This window comes from Gadus morhua, chromosome 8 (assembly GCF_902167405.1).
Source record: "Gadus morhua chromosome 8, gadMor3.0, whole genome shotgun sequence".
NCBI lineage: Eukaryota > Metazoa > Chordata > Actinopteri > Gadiformes > Gadidae > Gadus > Gadus morhua.
In genome coordinates, this window is record NC_044055.1 from 3,232,275 (window position 1) to 3,251,232 (window position 18,958).

The 18,958-nt window shown below is 46.2% G+C and overlaps 3 protein-coding genes and 1 pseudogene across 3 annotated transcripts; 2 read left to right on the plus strand and 2 right to left on the minus strand.

Annotated features, from left to right (window-relative positions):
- The window catches only part of LOC115548594 (uncharacterized), an 8,510-nt pseudogene extending 442 nt beyond the window's left edge, over positions 1–8,068 (minus strand).
- A 2,180-nt stretch (positions 8,069–10,248) lies between these two features.
- eif3f (eukaryotic translation initiation factor 3, subunit F) lies at positions 10,249–14,800 on the plus strand. Its single transcript, XM_030363631.1, has 8 exons — positions 10,249–10,419; positions 10,784–10,854; positions 11,298–11,377; positions 11,725–11,862; positions 12,230–12,321; positions 12,501–12,637; positions 13,628–13,741; positions 14,628–14,800. The coding sequence occupies exons 1-8, from the start codon at positions 10,308–10,310 to the stop codon at positions 14,703–14,705; spliced, it is 822 nt and encodes a 273-aa protein (XP_030219491.1). The 5' UTR covers positions 10,249–10,307; the 3' UTR covers positions 14,706–14,800.
- Positions 14,801–14,996: 196 nt separating this feature from the next.
- On the minus strand, positions 14,997–15,813 carry apooa (apolipoprotein O, a). The gene has a single exon (XM_030363634.1). The coding sequence runs from the start codon at positions 15,739–15,741 to the stop codon at positions 15,202–15,204; it is 540 nt and encodes a 179-aa protein (XP_030219494.1). The 5' UTR covers positions 15,742–15,813; the 3' UTR covers positions 14,997–15,201.
- Positions 15,814–15,914: 101 nt separating this feature from the next.
- On the plus strand, positions 15,915–18,827 carry dnaaf6 (dynein axonemal assembly factor 6). The gene is made up of 6 exons (XM_030363633.1): positions 15,915–16,224; positions 16,347–16,419; positions 16,659–16,764; positions 17,117–17,213; positions 17,965–18,050; positions 18,460–18,827. Exons 1-6 carry the CDS (start codon positions 16,132–16,134, stop codon positions 18,587–18,589), a joined length of 585 nt encoding a protein of 194 aa, XP_030219493.1. The 5' UTR covers positions 15,915–16,131; the 3' UTR covers positions 18,590–18,827.
- Positions 18,828–18,958: the final 131 nt, after the last annotated feature.

The window sequence follows — 18,958 nt, forward strand, 5'->3', positions numbered from 1 at the left end:
GGTGGTTTGACGCAAGTGGACCCCATTGGGTCGGGTTCTGATGCGAGATAAAGGGTTCTCTACGTGTCAAACTGCTCATAACAGTAGGCACATTTTGACAATTTCTGATGCATTTCTTAACTATTATGAGAAAAAAACGTAACTATTTCCCTTAACCTGAATTAATTATTGCCACGTTTAATTAATCATTATGTTCATCTCTCCGTGGATTTGGTTGGGGGAGGGCCTACCACCACTGGCCTGTATTCTCCTCTCCTTGATTGGCTGCTCACCGTGAAGGCACATTGTCTCCTCCTTTTTGATGGGCTGCTCACCAAGAGGGCCTATTCTCCTCTCCTTCTACAATATGATATGATTCGATAATACTTTATTGTCAGACAAGCCCGAAATGTATCTTGCATTACAGCAACTCTATTTGCAACATCACAAAAAAGACCAAATTCAATTATTTGCTGCTTCCAAAGAGGGCCTTTTCTCCTCTCATTCTGATTGGCTGCCAACAAGGACCTATTCTCCTTCCCTCTAATTGGCTACCCACCGCAATAGCCTATTCTGCTCTCCTTCTGATTGGCTACCAACCACAAGGGTCTATTCTCCTCTCCCTCTGATTAGCTGCCCACCACGAGGACCTATTCTCCCCTCCTTTTTGATTGGCCGCCCACAACAATAGCCTATTCTCCTCTCCCTCTGATTGGCTGCCCACCACGAGGACCTATCCTCTCCTCCTTTTTGATTGGCCGCCCACCACAAGGAGCTATTCTCCTCTCCCTCTGATTGGCCGCCCACCACGGGGACCCGTGGTCGGCTGCTCACCATGAAGGCGTTGACCATGGAGCCCAGGATGGCCTGCAGCAGCAGCAGGATGGTGCCCACGGGGCACTGGTCGGTGATGACGCGGGTGGCCGTAGCCGATGGTGGTCTCCGTCTCGATGGAGAACAGGAAGGCCGAGATGAAGCCGTTGACGTTGTTGACGCACGGCGTCCACTGCTCGTCCTCGAGGTGGTCCAGGTCGCCCCTGGAGATAGCGGGGGGGGTGGGGGGTGGGGGTGATAAACAGCCGCAGAGGAGGGAGGCGAGGAAGGGTATAAATAGAGTGGGTGTAAATAAGGGGCTATATTTAGTTAGCAGGCAGGCACTGGACTGTGTCCTGGCCAACACAGTTGTACTCCAGAATAGATTGTTATCCAGTTACTTAACATACTGAAATACAGAATAACAAAAAGGAATGACTTTTGCTTTTATTGTATTAGTCCAACATTGAGTAAAAGGTAATTATTTGAATCATGTGAGGTAAGTGCTATGATCCAACTCCAAAAGAGTATATATTAAATGAAGGGCTATAGGAAGGAGAGCTCGAGAGCTATAATTTGAGTGTGATTATTTAGATAGTGAATAGCCACCCTTCTGCTATTAGTGAGTTAAATGCGCTGTGAGAACATCTGTTTAGAGCTGACAGAGCTTGCGGCCACTCAGGACATCTGTACCGTGGTTGGTCAGGGGTTTCTACCTTGCCTGGATAGGCCTACAACCAATCAGAGCATCAAAAGATGTGACACATCTGGGTTGTTTATGAAAATAGCTCAACAGCGCTCCCAAAGACCGCTCCTCTGTCATCGAATGAAACCCGTCCCATATCAGATAAGCGGTTGTGATTGGCCGACCCGGGCCAGATCTGCTGGATATTTGGGGAAGCGGGCCGGACGCATACACCAGAGAAAATAAAACATGAGCTCATAGATTCTTCTGGTTCTCAGACTAGCTTTAACTCCCAATTTGCAAAACAACAATGCAGCCCATTTTGCTAAAATAATATAAGATATATTCTCATTGAGCATTGTTGTGCAGTTTGAATCCATCAATTAGAATGAACATTTTCCATTGAATGCATTTGTTGTATCGGCTTATAACTGATGTGAAACAGGGAAGGGGTAGTGAAGGGGTTAAACTGCAGCACATGTCCTTGAGGCTTTACTTGGGCGTGTACTCCAGTCACCGTGACCTTGTTCCAAAAAGGAGCGCAGAAAATAGGTCCAAACAAAGGCTGTGTTTGGCGCCGCCCGGGAGCCAACTAGGGAGCAGCGGTGTGTGTTTTTCTCTGTTTCTCCTTGACGCCGCGTTCCCACGGTGACCCCCCTGTCGGTGTATCCCGCGCTCCCGAACGGCTGCTGCAACATTTAAGTCTTTTGCGTCGACATATTTGTGTGAGCTCGTAACGGCTGTGTGTTTCGGCTGAGACTCTGGCACTGTTGACTCGTTTGGGTTTCGACGGGGTCGAGTTGTTGAGCCGAAATAGCACGGCACGCCCGCTTCGAGTTGTAGGGGAATGATTATGAAAAAAAGCGTTTCGCACACATTAGTCATAGGATGTGTGATGAGAAATGTTCACAATATTTCACACAAAGCAGAGAAAGCAGTCAAAATAGCAGCGCACGGGCACACACTCGTGAAAATCAGATGGGCAATTGCATCATTTGTCAAAACGATGCATTGAAAAAGAGCTACATGGAGCAACGACTAATAAAAAAAGACCAAATTATAAATAGGAAATAGGAAACAACTTTACATATTGCGTCACTTGCTCACTGATAATGCTGAAACACATCCGTCCAGGAAGACATCCTAAATCCTGCACCATTTCAAGGTCTTCCTAGCCTTGCCTCACAGCAGGACCCCCAAGTCAGCGGCGGCCGTGTAGACCGCGATCCATCGGCATGTACCGTGAAACGCATCCTCGTGCCGTCTGCTGGAGTACTCAACATCCCCCAAACCGCGAGTGATCACCACGGGGGCCCGAGCCTTCAGCTGCCCCAGACTACGGAGCTCCCCAGACAGTCGGATTCCAGTCACAACGTTCAAAACCCAGACTCAAAACCCACCTGTGCAAACTGGCGCCCACCATGTCCGGTCACTGCACTACAGTGACCGGTGATCGATGTTGGGTTTGAATAATGTTCGACGCTGTTACTTCATGCTTTGTTGTTGTTATTTGATGCTTTTTTTTACTCTATGCAAGGTGACCTTGGGTGACTTGTAAGTCGCCAAAAATAAAATGGATAAATAAAAATTTAAATAAATCAAACACGGCGCCATCTCGCTCACACGCCTCCTCTACCCGCCCCCCCCCCCCCCCCCCCCCCCCCCCCCCGCCCCCATCCCCAACCTCCACTGACCTGACGTAGGCGATGAGGTACCAGATGGCGCCGAAGAAGAGCCACGTGACGGCGTAGGCCATGACGAAGACGAAGAGCGAGCAGCGCCAGTTGAGGTCCACCAGGGTGGTGAAGATGTCTGTCAGGTAGCGGTAGGTCTCGCGCATGTTGCCGTGGGAGACGTTGCAGCGGCCGTTCTTCTCCACGTAGCGCTGGCGCTTGCGGCGCTTACGGCCTGGGGAGACAAGAGGAAGAGGAGGAAGAGGAGGAGGAGGAGGAGGAGGAGGAGGAGGAGGAGGAGGAGGAAGAGGAGGAGGAGGAGGAGGAGGAAGAGGAGGAGCAGGAGGAGGAGGAGGAGGAGGTGGAGGAAGAGGAGGAAGAGGAAGAGGAGGAAGAGGAGGAGGAGGAGGAGGAGGAGGAGGTGGAGGAGGAGGAAGAGGAGGAGCAGGAGGAGGAAGAGGGGGAGGAGGAGGAGGAGGAGGAGGAAGAGGAGGAGGAGGAGGAGGAGGAGGAGGAAGAGGAGGAAGAGGAGGAGCAGGAAGAGGGGGAGGAGGAGGAGGAGGAGGAGGAGGAAGAGGGGGAGCAGGAGGAGGAGCAGTAGGAGGAGGAGGAGGAGGAGCAGGAGGAGGAGGAGGAGCAGGAGGAGGAGGAGGAAGAGGAGGAGCAGGAGGAGGAAGAGGGGGAGCAGGAAGAGGAGCAGGAGGAGGAGGAAGAGGAAGGGAGTTTGTTACACCTCATGAGGAAACACAGCATCAGTATTTCAAGGTTTTTGTATTGAGGCGCTGCAGTAAATGTTTTTTGATATGATTCGAGGTGAGCCTTGGTGTTCAAGAGGCCACTGGCATGGCTGGCTGGTACTTGTTGTTGGCGAATACGCCATAGCAAAGAGGAGGAGGAGGAAGATGAGGAAGAGTTTGTTACAAACCCCGGGGACCCACAGGAGGACATGGGCATTACTAGGAATGTACTGCAATGAATATCTTTTATTTGTAGGTGTGCGTTTTTTTTATTTTGTTTTTCATGTCGGAAGGGTGAAGATGATTTGGAAAAGAAAAAGGGGTAGGATGGTCTTAAAGCCGCAAACGGTGGAGGAAGATAAGGGATGAAGGCAGCTTAGCGGCATGAAGCAGGAGAAGGTGTGCAAGAGAGAGGAGCGAGATAGAGGGAGATATGTGCTCAGCCCGCCAGCCTAGTGACACAAGGAAAGCAAAAGCAATAAAAATAAACAGTTGAAATTCAAATAAATAAATAAATAAATACAAGGCCGACGCACCTCGGATGGAGAACAAATAAGGGAGAATACCACGGAGCACCGGAGTGTAACGGGAGAGGGAAAAAAAAGAAGAAAACATATCTTTATCTGCGTCTCCTTGGAACAAGTGGTACCTTTCCTCAAAGGAGACAGACACCGAGCTAGACTCTGGATCATGCGGTTTCCACTGCTGCTTTGCCGGTGAGGAGAACAATGCCCTGCTCTAGTTTGCAGGGCGCCACCGTGAGCGATATGTTCTTTAAGACCCCCTGCGATCAAAAACAGGCTTTTCTTTAATACTGTGGAAGCACGACTCTGAAAAAGGGAGATAGCTCAATGCGCAGAACTGGTCCACAGAGAGCCGCTGGGGTGACATTGGTGACAACTGACATAGAATTTATTAAAGACCAATATTCCATTATTATGCAGATTCATGGTCGGGTTTGCCTCGAGATGGTCTCAAGCCTTTTCCGTTCCTAAGCACTATTTCACAGTTTGGATCGTCCCGAACGTCCGATACATGCATTTACAAGAAAGTGAGGACACGTTTCTCATTGGCTGTCGGCATTGTCAATCAAGACGTCTCCCTGAGCAGTAGGCGATTCTGGACACAGTTAATCAACGCTGTGTCCCACACTTTCCGACATGGAAAGGCAGACTCTGACAGTGTTCTTTCCCAGACATACGATTGGAAAATATATAAAACGTATGCTTTAAAGTGGTTTATATATGTGCTACAGCCTCGACGATAACGAGAGAGAAATCCCTTTGATGTTCTAATTGTGGAGGAGGGATGTGAATTGGTGTTGACCCTCGAGCCCGACGACAGGGGCCCAGTTGTGCCTCAATGACCCTGCTATTGATGTTTATGTTTCTAGTAGTCTAGAGAGAGAGAGAGCGAGAGCGAGAGAGCGAGAGCGAGAGCGAGCGCGAGAGAGAGAGGGAGAGAGAGAGAGAGAGAGAGAGGGAGAGAGAGAGAGAGAGAGAGAGAGAGAGAGAGAGAGAGAGAGAGAGAGAGAGAGAGAGAGAGAGAGAGAGAGAGAGGGAGAGAGAGAGAGAGAGAGAGAGAGAGAGAGAGAGAGAGAGAGAGAGAGAGAGAGAGAGAGAGAGAGAGAGAGAGAGAGAGAGAGAGAGAGAGAGAGAGAGAGAGAGAGAGAGAGAGAGAGAGAGAGAGAGAGAGAGAGAGAGAGAGAGAGAGAGAGAGAGAGAGAGACCTCTTTGGCAGCACAAGACAGTCTAATGAATGGGCTGATGGGCGGGTGGGCCGATCGATAAGCTTTTTTCTCGGGCTATTGTCGGCGCGCAAACATGTCGACCGCGTGGTGTATCGCTCCGTCACCTTGACTACGCTCCACCGTTCTTTAAACGTCTGAAAATTAAACTGAATTATAGAGGAATTTATATGCTGTTAAGATATTTCCTGGGAATAACACTGTCAACCTAACTCACCGTCGGTGTCAAAAGATAAGGGGAGGGAGAAGGGGCCACACAACAAATTATAGGGACGGCATCCAACATGCCACTACTAAATTTGGACTATTCTTTAAGTGCCCCCACTTTGGCTGCTTCTGTACGAAGGTTACACAACATGAGATGGGAGGCTTCTGCCCTGCTAGTTGTATTAAATTGAACAACGGCAAAGAATATTCTGGATTGTCTGGTCTCTGAGGAAAACAAGAGAAAGGAAGCCTGGGATGGGAAACAGCTCTAATTCATTTAAAGGTCAGCTCACAGTCAGAAGGAATGGAAGGCCAGTGGAGAAAGTGCCAAGAGTTGGTATCACAACTATTGCAGTCAGGAGAAGAGAATAGATGGGCACACATGTGCCCCATGCAGTGTGTCCAATACACAGAGGGTGAGTGTGGAGGGGAGAGAGTGAAAGAGAGAGCCAGAACTGGAGCCAGAGAGAGAGAGAGACAAGAGAAAAGATACGTGATCCGATTGATTGTCAGTCGAGGACTCTATTCCTTCGGTGGGACATGCGGGCTAAAGGGAAGAAAAAAGCTGTATTGCTTTATCACAGATGTATTGTCCAGAAAGTTATCAAGTACATATACAACACAGATTAGTAGCTTTGCTTATGAGGGTCTGGGGAGTCGGGACCTTTCATTATTTGCTAAGAAGAGGTAGATCTAACCTCTGGGAATGGTGCAACATGTTCTTTCCTATAAATCCTCATGTTCATTTGGAAATGAAAGAACAATACTTTAGTTTCGCTCAGTGCAGCCTTTAAACCTTCAAACTGTAGAGGGTATCATTAACCATACTACTTACTGTCTATTTCACAAAGCACCAAGTGATCATGAAAATAACGTTGGATTAGGCGGCTACCCAAACCCAAGTCGCAAATCAAGTGTTAATGATATCCAATCAAACGTTATAGCCCCCCGTACTGAACTCCACTCCACTTGGTGATTGCACGTCCTGGAACATTTCTTGAACTGGGATGTTGCCAGCAGCAAGTGCTTAACTTTGGGGTTTGACAACACGCGTTGCATATGTGATCGGAGATATCCCATCAAAATATAGATATTCACTGATATGATGATACGACTTAAATGGTTTGAAAGGTGTATATAAATTAGAGGTATATGCAAACAGACTGCAAGCCTACAGAGTTGTAAAGGTGAACCCCGATGAAACACAGGGCATGCATGAATTGGGGATGGTGAAAAATAAACATTGCGGGCAGAAACAGACGCAAGATGGGCCTGCAAAACTTTTAAGGCGGGACAAAGAGGGTCTCATGGGCCAATCCCTGGACCTGAAGCCGCTGGTTCCTTCAAAGGACGGTAAATGGACTGCATTTATTTAGCGCTTTTTTTTTAACCAGGGGCCAACAAAAGCGCTTTACAATATTATCAACGTTCACCCGTTCATGCACACATTCACGGCGTTGTCAGCTCATCGGGAGATTTAAGGGTGAGGCGTTTAGCTCGGGTACACCCCGACACCCAGCTAGGAGGAGCCGGGGATCGAACTAGCAACCTCGCGGTTACCGGCCAAACCGCTCGACTCCTACTCCACACTAGCTACATGCCGCCCAGGATGGGTGTGTGTGTGTGTGTGTGTGTGTGTGAACAGGCCATGCTCTCAGTGGGGGGGGGGGGGGGGGGGGGGGGGGGGGGGGGGGGGGGGCACTCACCCCAGCCGAATCGACCCCCCTCCTTCTCCACCACCCTGATCTTCTTGGGCTGCTGCGTGTTGGCGTTGAGCTCCCGCTCCGCCAGTTTGGACTGGAACGACCTCTTGACCTTGGCCAAGGGCGGCCCGTCCTCCGCCTCCACTCCCGCTTCTACCGGCGATGGGTCCGTCTCCGTGGTAACCACGTGGCCGAGCTCCTGGGATGGGTTTAGGACTCCCGGGACGGGGGCGGTGGTGCTGGTGGGGGTGGGGGTGGTGCTGGTGGTGGTGGTGGTGGCGGGGAGCAGGACGGAGGACTCCCCCTTGGAGTCCCGGGGGTCCGGCCCCTCCCCTACTCGCCCCCTCTCTCCGTCCAATGGCAAGGAGAGCGACCCAGGACGCGAGTGGAAGACAGAGTTCTCTAGCGCCATTATGACGTGTGTGTATGTAAGTGTATGTGTGTGTGGGTGTGTGTGCTTGAGCGTGGCAGTTGCTCTGTGTGTGTGTGTGTGTGTGTGTGTGTGTGTGTGTGTGTGTGTGTGTGTGTGTGTGTGTGTGTGTGTGTGTGTGTGTGTGTGTGTGTGTGTGTGTGTGTATGTGCGTAGGTCCGTGCGTGTATGTGCGTGCGTGTGTGTGGCTCTCTCTCTCTGTATATGTATGTTCTTTTGTGTGTGTGTTCAAGTGTATAATTGTGTTATTAATGGTCCTCTTTTATGGCCGGAGCTGTCCGTCGGCCACTGCTTGCACCATTTGTTTCCCTGGATAGCGAGCCCTGGAAGATAAGAAAGGGGGCGGAGACACAGGGTCATTTGACATTGTTGCCATTGATTAAGTGCTGCTGCTGTCATGTCGATTCCCCCGCCTCATCGGTTAATGCCATGACATGTGGTTCTTCGGAGGACTCTCGCTCATGCGGCACTTACCGCGAGCTCCATAGCTCAAAGAGACTGCCGCATGCTGACTTGTCCTTCTGGAAATGAACTACTACACCTACGTATGTCTGTGCAAATTCAGCACTTCTATGAGCCCATCAGCGAACCATGCATGCGTAAGGGAGTGAGTAAACGAACGATAAAGAGTAAAAATGACTGTTAGAAGAGATGAGGACTAAACCATTCGTTGAGTCCCCTGGCAGGGAGGTAGTGAGGAAAACATATGCTGAATAAGAATAGTACTTTGAGTACTTTTATCTTGAGTACTATTATAATATTATAGTACTATTATAGTACTAGATATAGTACTAATGTAATAGTACTATATATAGTACTATTGTAATAGTATTATATATAGTATATAGTGCTTCCAGTGTTGCATGTTTGATTAAGAGCATAAGGTCAGGCAGTCTAATTTAAGTGCGTGTGCGAAAGAGTGTGTGTGTGTGTGTGTGTGTGTGTGTGTGTGTGTGTGTGTGTGTGTGTGTGTGTGTGTGTGTGTGAGTGTGTGTGTGTGTGTGTGTGTGTGTGTGTGTGTGTGTAAGTGAGTAATCCAGCGCGTTATTTACATCTTGTTTAATTGTTTTGATTTGTGTTTTAATTTGCTCATGAGGTTTGTCTCTGCTTATATAATCCTCAGGGGGTCTGAAATAGACTGATAAAGCCCACTGGCCAAACCAATTGAGTTGCCTTTGAAGATATAAGGCCATTGATAAGCAATGGGAGGCGTTCTGGGGAAACTGGTATCGACGATCAGCATGACGCATTATTACGCATGATAGATGTATAAAAATAAACACATAAAGTCACCTTGTGTGTCAGACAACCCAGTACATTAACAAGCACGTTATTGTACAGACACACACACGCACACACATGCACGAATACACACACACGCTTACACAATCACACACGCAAACACACGCACTCACACACGCACGCGCGCATTATTAGCAAGGTACCCAAAGGCCTGAAAAGCTTACCTGTTCAGCAGCGAAACACCATGCAGAGGAGAGCCTATCGTTCAACAACGGACGATGTGAGGTTGGAGCGAACAGGAATGGCCACTTTCCCGTCAATGACATCCATGTCTTCTGTTTACCAGCGCTCTGTTCGGGTGGGCGAGCGATGCAGCATCACGGTTCACCCCCCTGTCCGCTTCTCCAGGAAACAAAGGCAATCGCACAAGCGACCGCTCTGTGTTTTGTTTTTTAAAATCCGGGAAATCCCCAAATGAGTAAATAAATAAATAAATATTGAAAATGTAGAAAAGAGCAGGCTGATTAATAATGGCAGGCTCAGTGGGCTACAACCTGTGCCCGGCTGCAAATGTGATAAATGGTGGTCACGCGATAACCGTGGAGAGCATCGTTCCCCTCATCTGAGACGAGAACATCGCCGGCAGCTGCGCAGGTAGGACTGGGGGATGCTGTCACAGACCCAGCCCCTAGGAATATTACTGCCGTCACGTTTATGGGAGTTTATCTACATTTCGTCAGTATAATATTTTTTCATTCATTAATAAGTTACTTATTGTTGACAATTTGTAATAGTAATGTTTATGCCTATACATGTGTGTTTCATATTTGTATGGGTGATCAGTTACCCCAGTCGTTTTTCCATATTTATAAAAACAAACCCAGAATTTCAATGTGCTTTAATCTCTGAGAGAAGTCCTAATACATGGCCTATACCTGATCAACCCAGTCTAAACTGCACTGTTTCATAATCACGATTATTAAACGATAGTTGAATTGCACCCCGACCGCTAGGCGGCAGTCTAACCATTTCTCCCCACACTTTGTCCCACCAATCAAAACATTCGCTACGGTTCGTCTTCCTCTTTCAAGATGTCCGTGTACGGTCCAGCGGTGAAAATTCACCCTGTTGTTCTTGCTTCCATCGGCGACTCTTACGAGCGTCGAAATGAGGGGGCTAGCCGTGTCATCGGAACATTATTAGGTAAACGTTACAATTGTTTAAAGAACGGGCTTCTGGCAGACCGGGAACAGTGGAAATAAGTGATGGGCAGCTAGCAGGCATTAGCTCGCTTGCTAACGCATGTTCTCCCGTTTCAGTGCAGTACATCTGGACGGCCAGTTAGCAGATCCGAGCTAACAATACCTAGTAACAGCTGTTGAACGTTATTTGTTAAATGCGAAACAAGTCTGCCGTCAAACCAACACTTCTAGAGCTACTCTTTTGTATAGCTTAGTGGGATTTAGGGGTCAATCGTGTGGCTGTATCCACCCGCAATTGTGTAACCAGTTAGCCGGTAGGGCGAGTTGAGCCATACTAATAGATGCTATCGCCACTGTCCTCTCAGGCACCATCGAGAAGCACTCTGTGGAGGTGACCAACTGCTTCTCTGTCCCCCACAATGAGTCGGAGGATGAGGTACGTTATTGCTAAATGATTAGTAACTGTATTGTGGTTTTACATCTGGATGCATTATGGGAGTTAATGTTGGCGATACTCTGCCGAATAACGTTAGGAGTACTCAATAGTTGTAATACTTTAAAATAGGAATAAGGTTAAACCTAAATATACCGGCACTAGGCAAACGAATTGTCAGTTTGTTTTGCCACGTCTTGCACGAGAAACGCTGTTGTCAAACAGTCTTCCCATAAGAAAAAATATTTCATGATTAATGACTAGACAATCTTGCAACATAATAATTAGCATTGCTATACTTCGAAAATGGCAGTGGTCTTTCTAACTTTTATTGCCAGATAACTAAGAGGGGAGGCACGTCAATCACCTTATCAGTGGGCGTTAAGTTGCTTAATGATTTTATGAATGTAATTTGGAAACCGCCATGCCAATTCTCTTAACTACAGGTTGCTGTGGACATGGAGTTCGCCAAGAACATGTACGAGCTCCACAAGAGGGTGTCGCCCAGCGAGGTCATCATTGGATGGTGAGAAAAGGCTTTGTCTGAAAAAATATATTGTGTTATCCCTGTTTTTTAACGTAACCTGTAATTCCGGCGAAAATTGAACCCAGGGTCCTTTTCGGCATGAAATCCCATAAAATAAGCCCCCCAGACAGGGCTTATTGACAGGGCGTTGATAATCGAGTATAGAGCTTGCCCAAAGTGTCCCGGAGCAATGCAACAGCCTAAATGGCTTAGGCACAGACTCGAAAAGTCGGTTTTTTTGTTAATAAACTCCCGGTATGCTAACTAAGTTGTTAATGATTCGTTTTGTGTGTAGGGACCCTATTCATTCTACTGGATCCCATAAACGTGCAACCTATTTTGAACAGGTACGCCACCGGGTTTGACATCACGGAGCACTCGGTGCTCATCCATGAGTACTACAGCCGAGAGGCCACCAACCCAATCCACCTCACCGTGGACACCGCCCTGCAGAGCGGCAAGATGAACATCCGCGCCTACGTCAGGTACGTCCCTCTCACTGTGAAGTGGTCGCCATTTGTATTTAGATGTTCAATGAATGTGCATCTGAAGGGACTCTGTTTTTTTTCCGAAATGTTGAAATTGATCATTTAAATATATAGCCTTATTTTGTTTATATTGCGTTAATGTAACCAGACAATGACTAATTCATAGAGCTTGTAAAACGATGTATTTTCTATTATTTATTTTACTGCTCTTTCAACCCCAGCTGTATTTTATATATTTCACATCTCATTTACATCTAATTCTAACCCCATATTTGAACAGTTTCTCTTTTCTGTAAGTGCTTCTGTATCACCTGGAGTTCCCTCATGGGATTAATGAGGCATCTTCTTATCGTTGTCGGTACAGTGCTCAGATGGGCGTGCCAGGCAAGACGGTCGGCGTGATGTTCACCCCACTGAGTGTGAAATACATCTACTACGACACCGAGAGGATAGGCGGTAAGAACGCCAAACACCAATGCCTCTTTTCCACTAAAGCTGCTTTAAAATAAAGTATACTTGGACCACTAGGCGTGCGACACATGCATTAACTTAGACAGAAGTCTACTCAGGTTATCGGACAATAATGACATTGTAGGCTAGGCGGGGTTGTCATGCGCTAGTGCTGTGTGTTCCAGTTGACCTCCTGCAGAGGACTCGCGTGACTCCCAGCCGCACCAAGGGCCTGACCTCGGACCTGTCGCAGGTGGGCGGCTCGGCCTCCAGGGTGCAGGACATGCTCGCCACCGTTCTCACCTACATTGAGGATGTGCTGGTAAGTACCTTCGAACAGGGAACAAAAGAGTGTCACCGAGAACGAGAAGATGTGGTGTGACGCAAATCACTGTGAAGGGCTTTGTACATTTTTTGTAGGTTCAGAGCCACCGCAGTCAGCATAACATCAGGTCAATCGAATTACATAGAAGGGAGTAGTATGGGGAGTGCCTCTTAACAATACGATGCATGAGCCTCTCCACCTTGGTATCTGCAAAAAGGCATCGACACCTTTACTTTGCATTTCCTTTTGTTAGTTTATTGTTGTGCTCCTATGTAAAGCGCTTTGAGTACGAGAAAAGCGCTATATAAATTGAATTTATTATAACTTTTTTGCCACAAGGTCTAGGAAAAGTACATTTGCAGCAATGCCATGCTGAACGCATAGCCATAGCAAAAACTAGGGTAGCTAATAATACACCTTCCCCCCCCCTTCAGTTCAGTAACATTTCCAGCAGACCCGGCCCGGGACAGGCAAATCACAACATTTAGTCTAATTTGGGGCGGGTTTGATATGATGACTTCAGAGAGGAGCGCCCTTTCGGAACGCCTTCGAGGCATTTTAATCAACAACAAAGTTGGGTGCTTTTGATGTGTCACATGTTACCATGGTCTGATTGGCCGTAGGTCTATCAAATTGTGTCTAGAGGCATTTTGGTCGGTGACCTTTGGAAATAGAAATGACACATTCGCTAATTAGTCTGGGGATGTCAGGCTCCTATTACTCAGCTCTTTAAAACCCATCAGTATTTATCTTGTCAATAAGCTGTTAAAGTGTATTAGTAAAGCGGTATCAATGTTACATAAATGCTAGATATGTTCACAAATACTCATGAACCTTGTTGGCCTGACTAGCTATGTACAAGCACAATGGAGTAAGAAGTAAAACAATGGTTCATTCATAAAACAAACGGTTCATTCACAAAACGATAACCAATCAGAATCGTCCTTGTGCCGGTGGCTGAGTCGAGTTGTTGATATGCTTCCTCAGTCTGGCAAGGCGACAGCGGACAACAGCGTGGGCCGCTTCCTGATGGACCTGATCAACAAGGTGCCCACCATCTCGGCAGAGGACTTTGAGACCATGCTGAACTCCAACATCAATGTGAGTGTTTGCGTGTTTTCACTTGTGCCAATATTTTTAGTATCTAGCTTTCTATTTCCCACACTGCGATGTGTTAAGCCGCATGCGAGTGCAGGAAAAAGTGGCAGTGAAATCAAGCAGTGCTTGAGGTCAGGCAACTTACTCAAACGTAACATGTTTATTTCATTTTTTCCAAAATTAGTATTGAGTAAACGCTACAATAACTGACCGGTTTTGTACATCTATTATGAGGTTGTAGGCCAGTATAGTACATCTTATGCTTTCGTTACTGTTGCCCACAGTGAGATGGTTCTACAGTCTTTATGAGTCTAAAAGGACAGCCGCACTGAACGCGTTACGCGGGTAGAATTTTTTTTTTACGCTCCTACGCTTGACGCTTAGCCGCGATAGCCAATCAGCGTTGAGCTTGAACCGACGTCACTGGCAGAGAGACGGAGGACAGGCGCTCTGCAGCTGATATGGAGTGCCTGCAGTTGGTGTCCTGACGGGAGATCCTGGCACCAACCCGGGCTAGCAGGTCATCGAACATGGCCCCCGGTCTACCCAAAATACACCTGGAATCGGCCGTCAACCAGGCGGAGTTCCTGTAGGAGGTGGTGAAACTCACCCAGCTGTGAGCGCCTACAGAGGATGTCATGCACCCAAACACGACAGCGTTTGGGTTTCCTACTCTCCTCGAACTCCCACAACAAATACAGTAAACATGGCTGGTGATCTCAGCCATTTTTGTGGAGCAAAAGAAAAGTTGCTGGGGAAAATACGCTTTAGGCGGGCTCATCTAGCTGCGTAGGCGCGTTGAACCATTTTTGTGACACACAATGACCGTTACGCATTCAGTGTGGCCGTACCTTAAGAGTTAAACCCGTCTGTGCTTTCTGTGTTTCAGGACCTGTTGATGGTGACCTATTTGTCCAACCTCACCCAAGCTCAAATCGCCCTGAATGAGAAGCTGGTGCTTCTGTAAAAGTTGGAAGAATAACATTTTTTTTTTGGAATGGTTAATAATTTAAATTTTGTATACTTTTTCGTGATGAGGTAAATAAAGATATTAAACATCCACGTATGTATGACATTGTTCCTTTTGTTTATAATGTAAAGTACATGCAGTCGACTTTGGTTGTTTGACTGCTAGGATGTATGTTAATCTTGAATAGACTAACTCCGAACAGAATGAATAGTTTCATCTCATTCGAACAGTGATATTCTGCTTTATTGACATTAGAACTTGATGATGCTGAAATAATTGACGCAAGTGTAAACTGTGAAATTAAGATTTTATTAAGAGTAGATAAATATTATATCTGAAATAATTTAATCAAGTTTAAAGCCCTGACAGAGGCACCACCTCAGACATTTAATGCAAAAGCAAGACAGACGATTCAGTATAGTTAGTACATCGATCGATAACTCAAATAGTTATCTTGCAGTATGTCGACTCGGAATTCGTCGCAAGTCTGTGATCATGGTTTGGGGTCCGAAGGGCTGTTTTGTTTTTTCCCGGGCCTCACCAACTTATCAAGGGCAACATAACCCTGGAGAGCACAGTCGTACACGGAGTCCCCTGTGGACTTCCCGATCGCCACCGCTTGTTCCGGGTAGTAGAGGGTCGAACCAATGGCAATCAGGCCGGCAGGGTAGATTATCCTTTTTATTCTAGATCCTCTGGCAAGAAAAAATCCCACCACACCGGCGAAACCAATGATTCCAGCGCGGGGGTAGAAACCATCCGGTGGCTGTCTTAAATAAGCACAGACCTCGTTTCCAAAGCGGGTGACCCGCTGAACTTTGGGTCTTATGTTTCCATAGACGTCTTGACACCATGCCGAATAGGGCTCCAGGGATGTCCTTATGCCTGCGATACCGCTCTCCAATTTGCCTGCCTCCGTCTCCACATAGTTGAACGTTTCTTTTGGGGTAGTGTACAGAGATAGGGCATCTCTGTCTACCACTATGGGGACTGGTTTGTTGTCCTCTGTGGTAGCGAACACGGCGGGCAGCATTTGAGTTGTAGTAGTGGTGCCTGTCACCTTGAGCCTGATCCGAGCGGTGTAGTCCCCGGGTCCATGCGTTCCTCCAAGTACGGTGAGTGGGCAAGTACAAAAGGCACTAAGTGATTATATCGCTAGTTTAAGAAATACCTTCAAACGTATATGAATAATTAAATAGGAGTGTACAGAGCGAAACAAAGAATGAATTAAAAAATCGAGTTTCTTTGAGGATCTTTTTATTAAATGAGGCAGTGACGTACATTTGGTTTCCATGGCAGCCAGGAAACTTGCGTCTCCTTGGTAACGGCAAGGAGCAACACAATCATTATTGGGGTTGCTTCTTCTTTTTTTTTACCAGCGTGGTCGTTTAGTAGTATTTTAAGAAGTCTGTTTGCGGTGGGAATGGAGATACAGGGATTATCATCATTTGAGAGTATGCAGGCTCTCTCTAGCTTGCTGTCGACTCAACAGGGGGACGAAGAAGAGGATCCCAAAGTAAGCCACAGAGCCAGCGTGCTAAACCTTTCCTGCCTAAGCGCAAACAGCAAACACTGGTGAACATTAAAGCCTTTTTGGCATAATCCAAAATAATAACAAACCATAATTGCTTATTACAGAATGTGAGAGGTGGTGCACATATTGGACCGGGAGACATTGGTCCCCCACCCAAAACCAGCACTGAGCCACACGGTAATTTCTGATGTTCGAGAAAAAATGGAAATGTGTTACTATTTGTTTATTTGTGCTTTACATTGTCCTTTAGGTTATGTATTTTTTTATTTCATTAAGAAACATTTTAGTTATCTACTCCCCTGATATAGGTGAATATAACTCTTGTAGGGATCAAATAAAGATATATAGACAAACAAAATATAGACGATTTATAATTTCAAAAAAAGAAAATTGAATACGTTTCTCCAAACCGACAGGGTCCAGTGCTTACATTAAGAAGGACAGTAAAGATATATGGAGTGAGGAGGAGGTGGCTGAGGGCTCCCACTATGATGACTTGGCAGATCCACGACCACAGCCAGAGTAAGACAACCTGGCCACATTGGAATATACTTTAAAGACATGCTACTGAAAATGATCTCACACGCTCTAATATAATACGACCAACTGTCTCATTGATTATTAAAGATTTGCAAATTGTAATCAAATTTATGCTAAATAAACATGCATCACAACAGATGACAGCCTCCGAAATATACAAGACCTTTGAAATGTACACCATATTCTATGGTCATCTAGAAATGAGTCAGTCACACGAGACAAAACTATGTTTATCATAATGTGGTTGCGTGGGTTAAGCTTTGGTTTCTATCATCTTACTGTAACTTTGTGTGTTGCGCTGTGCGTGTGTGTGGGTTTGTATGAATCTGTGCAGGTATGAAATAATACTGAAGCAGAATGTGGGGACAGAAGACGTCTTCTTGGGGCTCAGTGGGAAGGACCCATCTTCCATGAAATGTGAGGCCATGAAGGTAAGAACACCAGCCCATCCTGGTACTTTCTCTCTCAGGATTCTGTTGAAGGTCCTTTATTTTACCACCAGCTGGTGTACATACTACTTAGCCATAACCAGCCATGCCCCCCAGCCGGACAATCATCCTGAATATTATGGTTTCACATAATTCATTCTGACGTGATTTTGGTCGGTGCCGTTCATCAGAAAATGGGCGGAGCAGCTTCCACCTAAACCAATCACCAAGGGGATAACAATTCTGCAAGTCATGTTATTCTCTGTTGTTGTTTTTTTTTGCAGATTCTTCTGGCTCTGAAGTATCTGCAAATTTGAGCCCGAGGCACAAATCTTGTGGCCCTCCAGCTAGTAGCAATGACCTTTATCTCTGAGTGCTTAAGAGTACGATAGTGTGTTTCATGGGCTTCATGAAACACATCTTTCTCTTCCCCTCTGCAGGTGGAGGCCACAGGCTGTCGCACACGCACGCACGCACGCACGCACACACACACACACACACACACACACACACACACACACACACACACACAGACACACACACACACACACACACACACACACACACACACACACACACACACACACACACACTCTTTTACAGATTTTTTATGCATGATCTGTCTAATAAAAGTCATCTGAAGACAACCCTGTTTTGGGGGTGTGGGGGGGGGGGGGGGGAAATTACTTGATTAACGCATATTAAGTATTATACTGTAACTATATACTGTTATGTCTGCCCACTGCTCTCTCAGATAAAAATCAAACTACCAGAAACCAAAGCAACAGATGTTGTCCTGGACGTTAAGGAGAAGTTCCTTGATCTGAGGACGCCAAAATAGTAAGGGCGCTTTAGCAGTTAGAAAATGTAGCAAATATAGGATTCCATTACCATTATGAAAAATGTAAAAAACAAAAGATGTTCACACATTCAGAGTTTGGTCAGAAATCGTTGGAAATGAACTCATTCTAAATTGCTTCTATGTTGTAATTGCAATAAATCTATAATTATGATGTAATGATTTAGAATGTTCACGAAAAAAGGAGACAGTATCGACTCATTTACTACGTTCTATAAAGTACACTGTTCTGACTGAGCTTCATGTGGTCTTTCATACAGACTGTACTATCTGGCAATCACGTATTGTGCATGCATTAGCTTCCATAGCTGTCAGATATCACAGCTAGGACCCTGTCATACGATGGTATTGTATGATTTTGAAGATTTTGTATTTCGGTTCTCCCTTCAGTAAACTGGGTCTTCATCTTCCCCATCCAATCCACTGCCGTGAAGGGAAGGCTCAGTTCTTCAGCGATAGAGAGGTGCTGGAGGTATCTCTATTGATGAACCGGCCCATGGACTCTATAAACTTGCAATAACTATTGAAAGTGGTTCTCATTAGTGGTTTTACACGCAAGGAAATGCTAGTAAATGCTATATTTAGAAAATGATGTATGTATATTTCACGAAAGTGTAAAGGATGGGTCGAAAGGCCCGAAATGTTTGGTCATGCAATGAAACCCATAACACTTTATGAGAATAATTGTGAAAGGTGCCTATTTTTGTGTTGATGATGTGTAACAAGTCCTAATAAATGGCATTTGTTTTGTTATTATATCACTAGTATTGGATTATCATCAGTATTGGTAGACACAATGCGAGACCGAATCCGATATCAATTCTATTCCATAATATTTGCCTCATCATGAGCGTCCTCATCCTGATCCAAGGGCCTGTGGCTGGGGGCG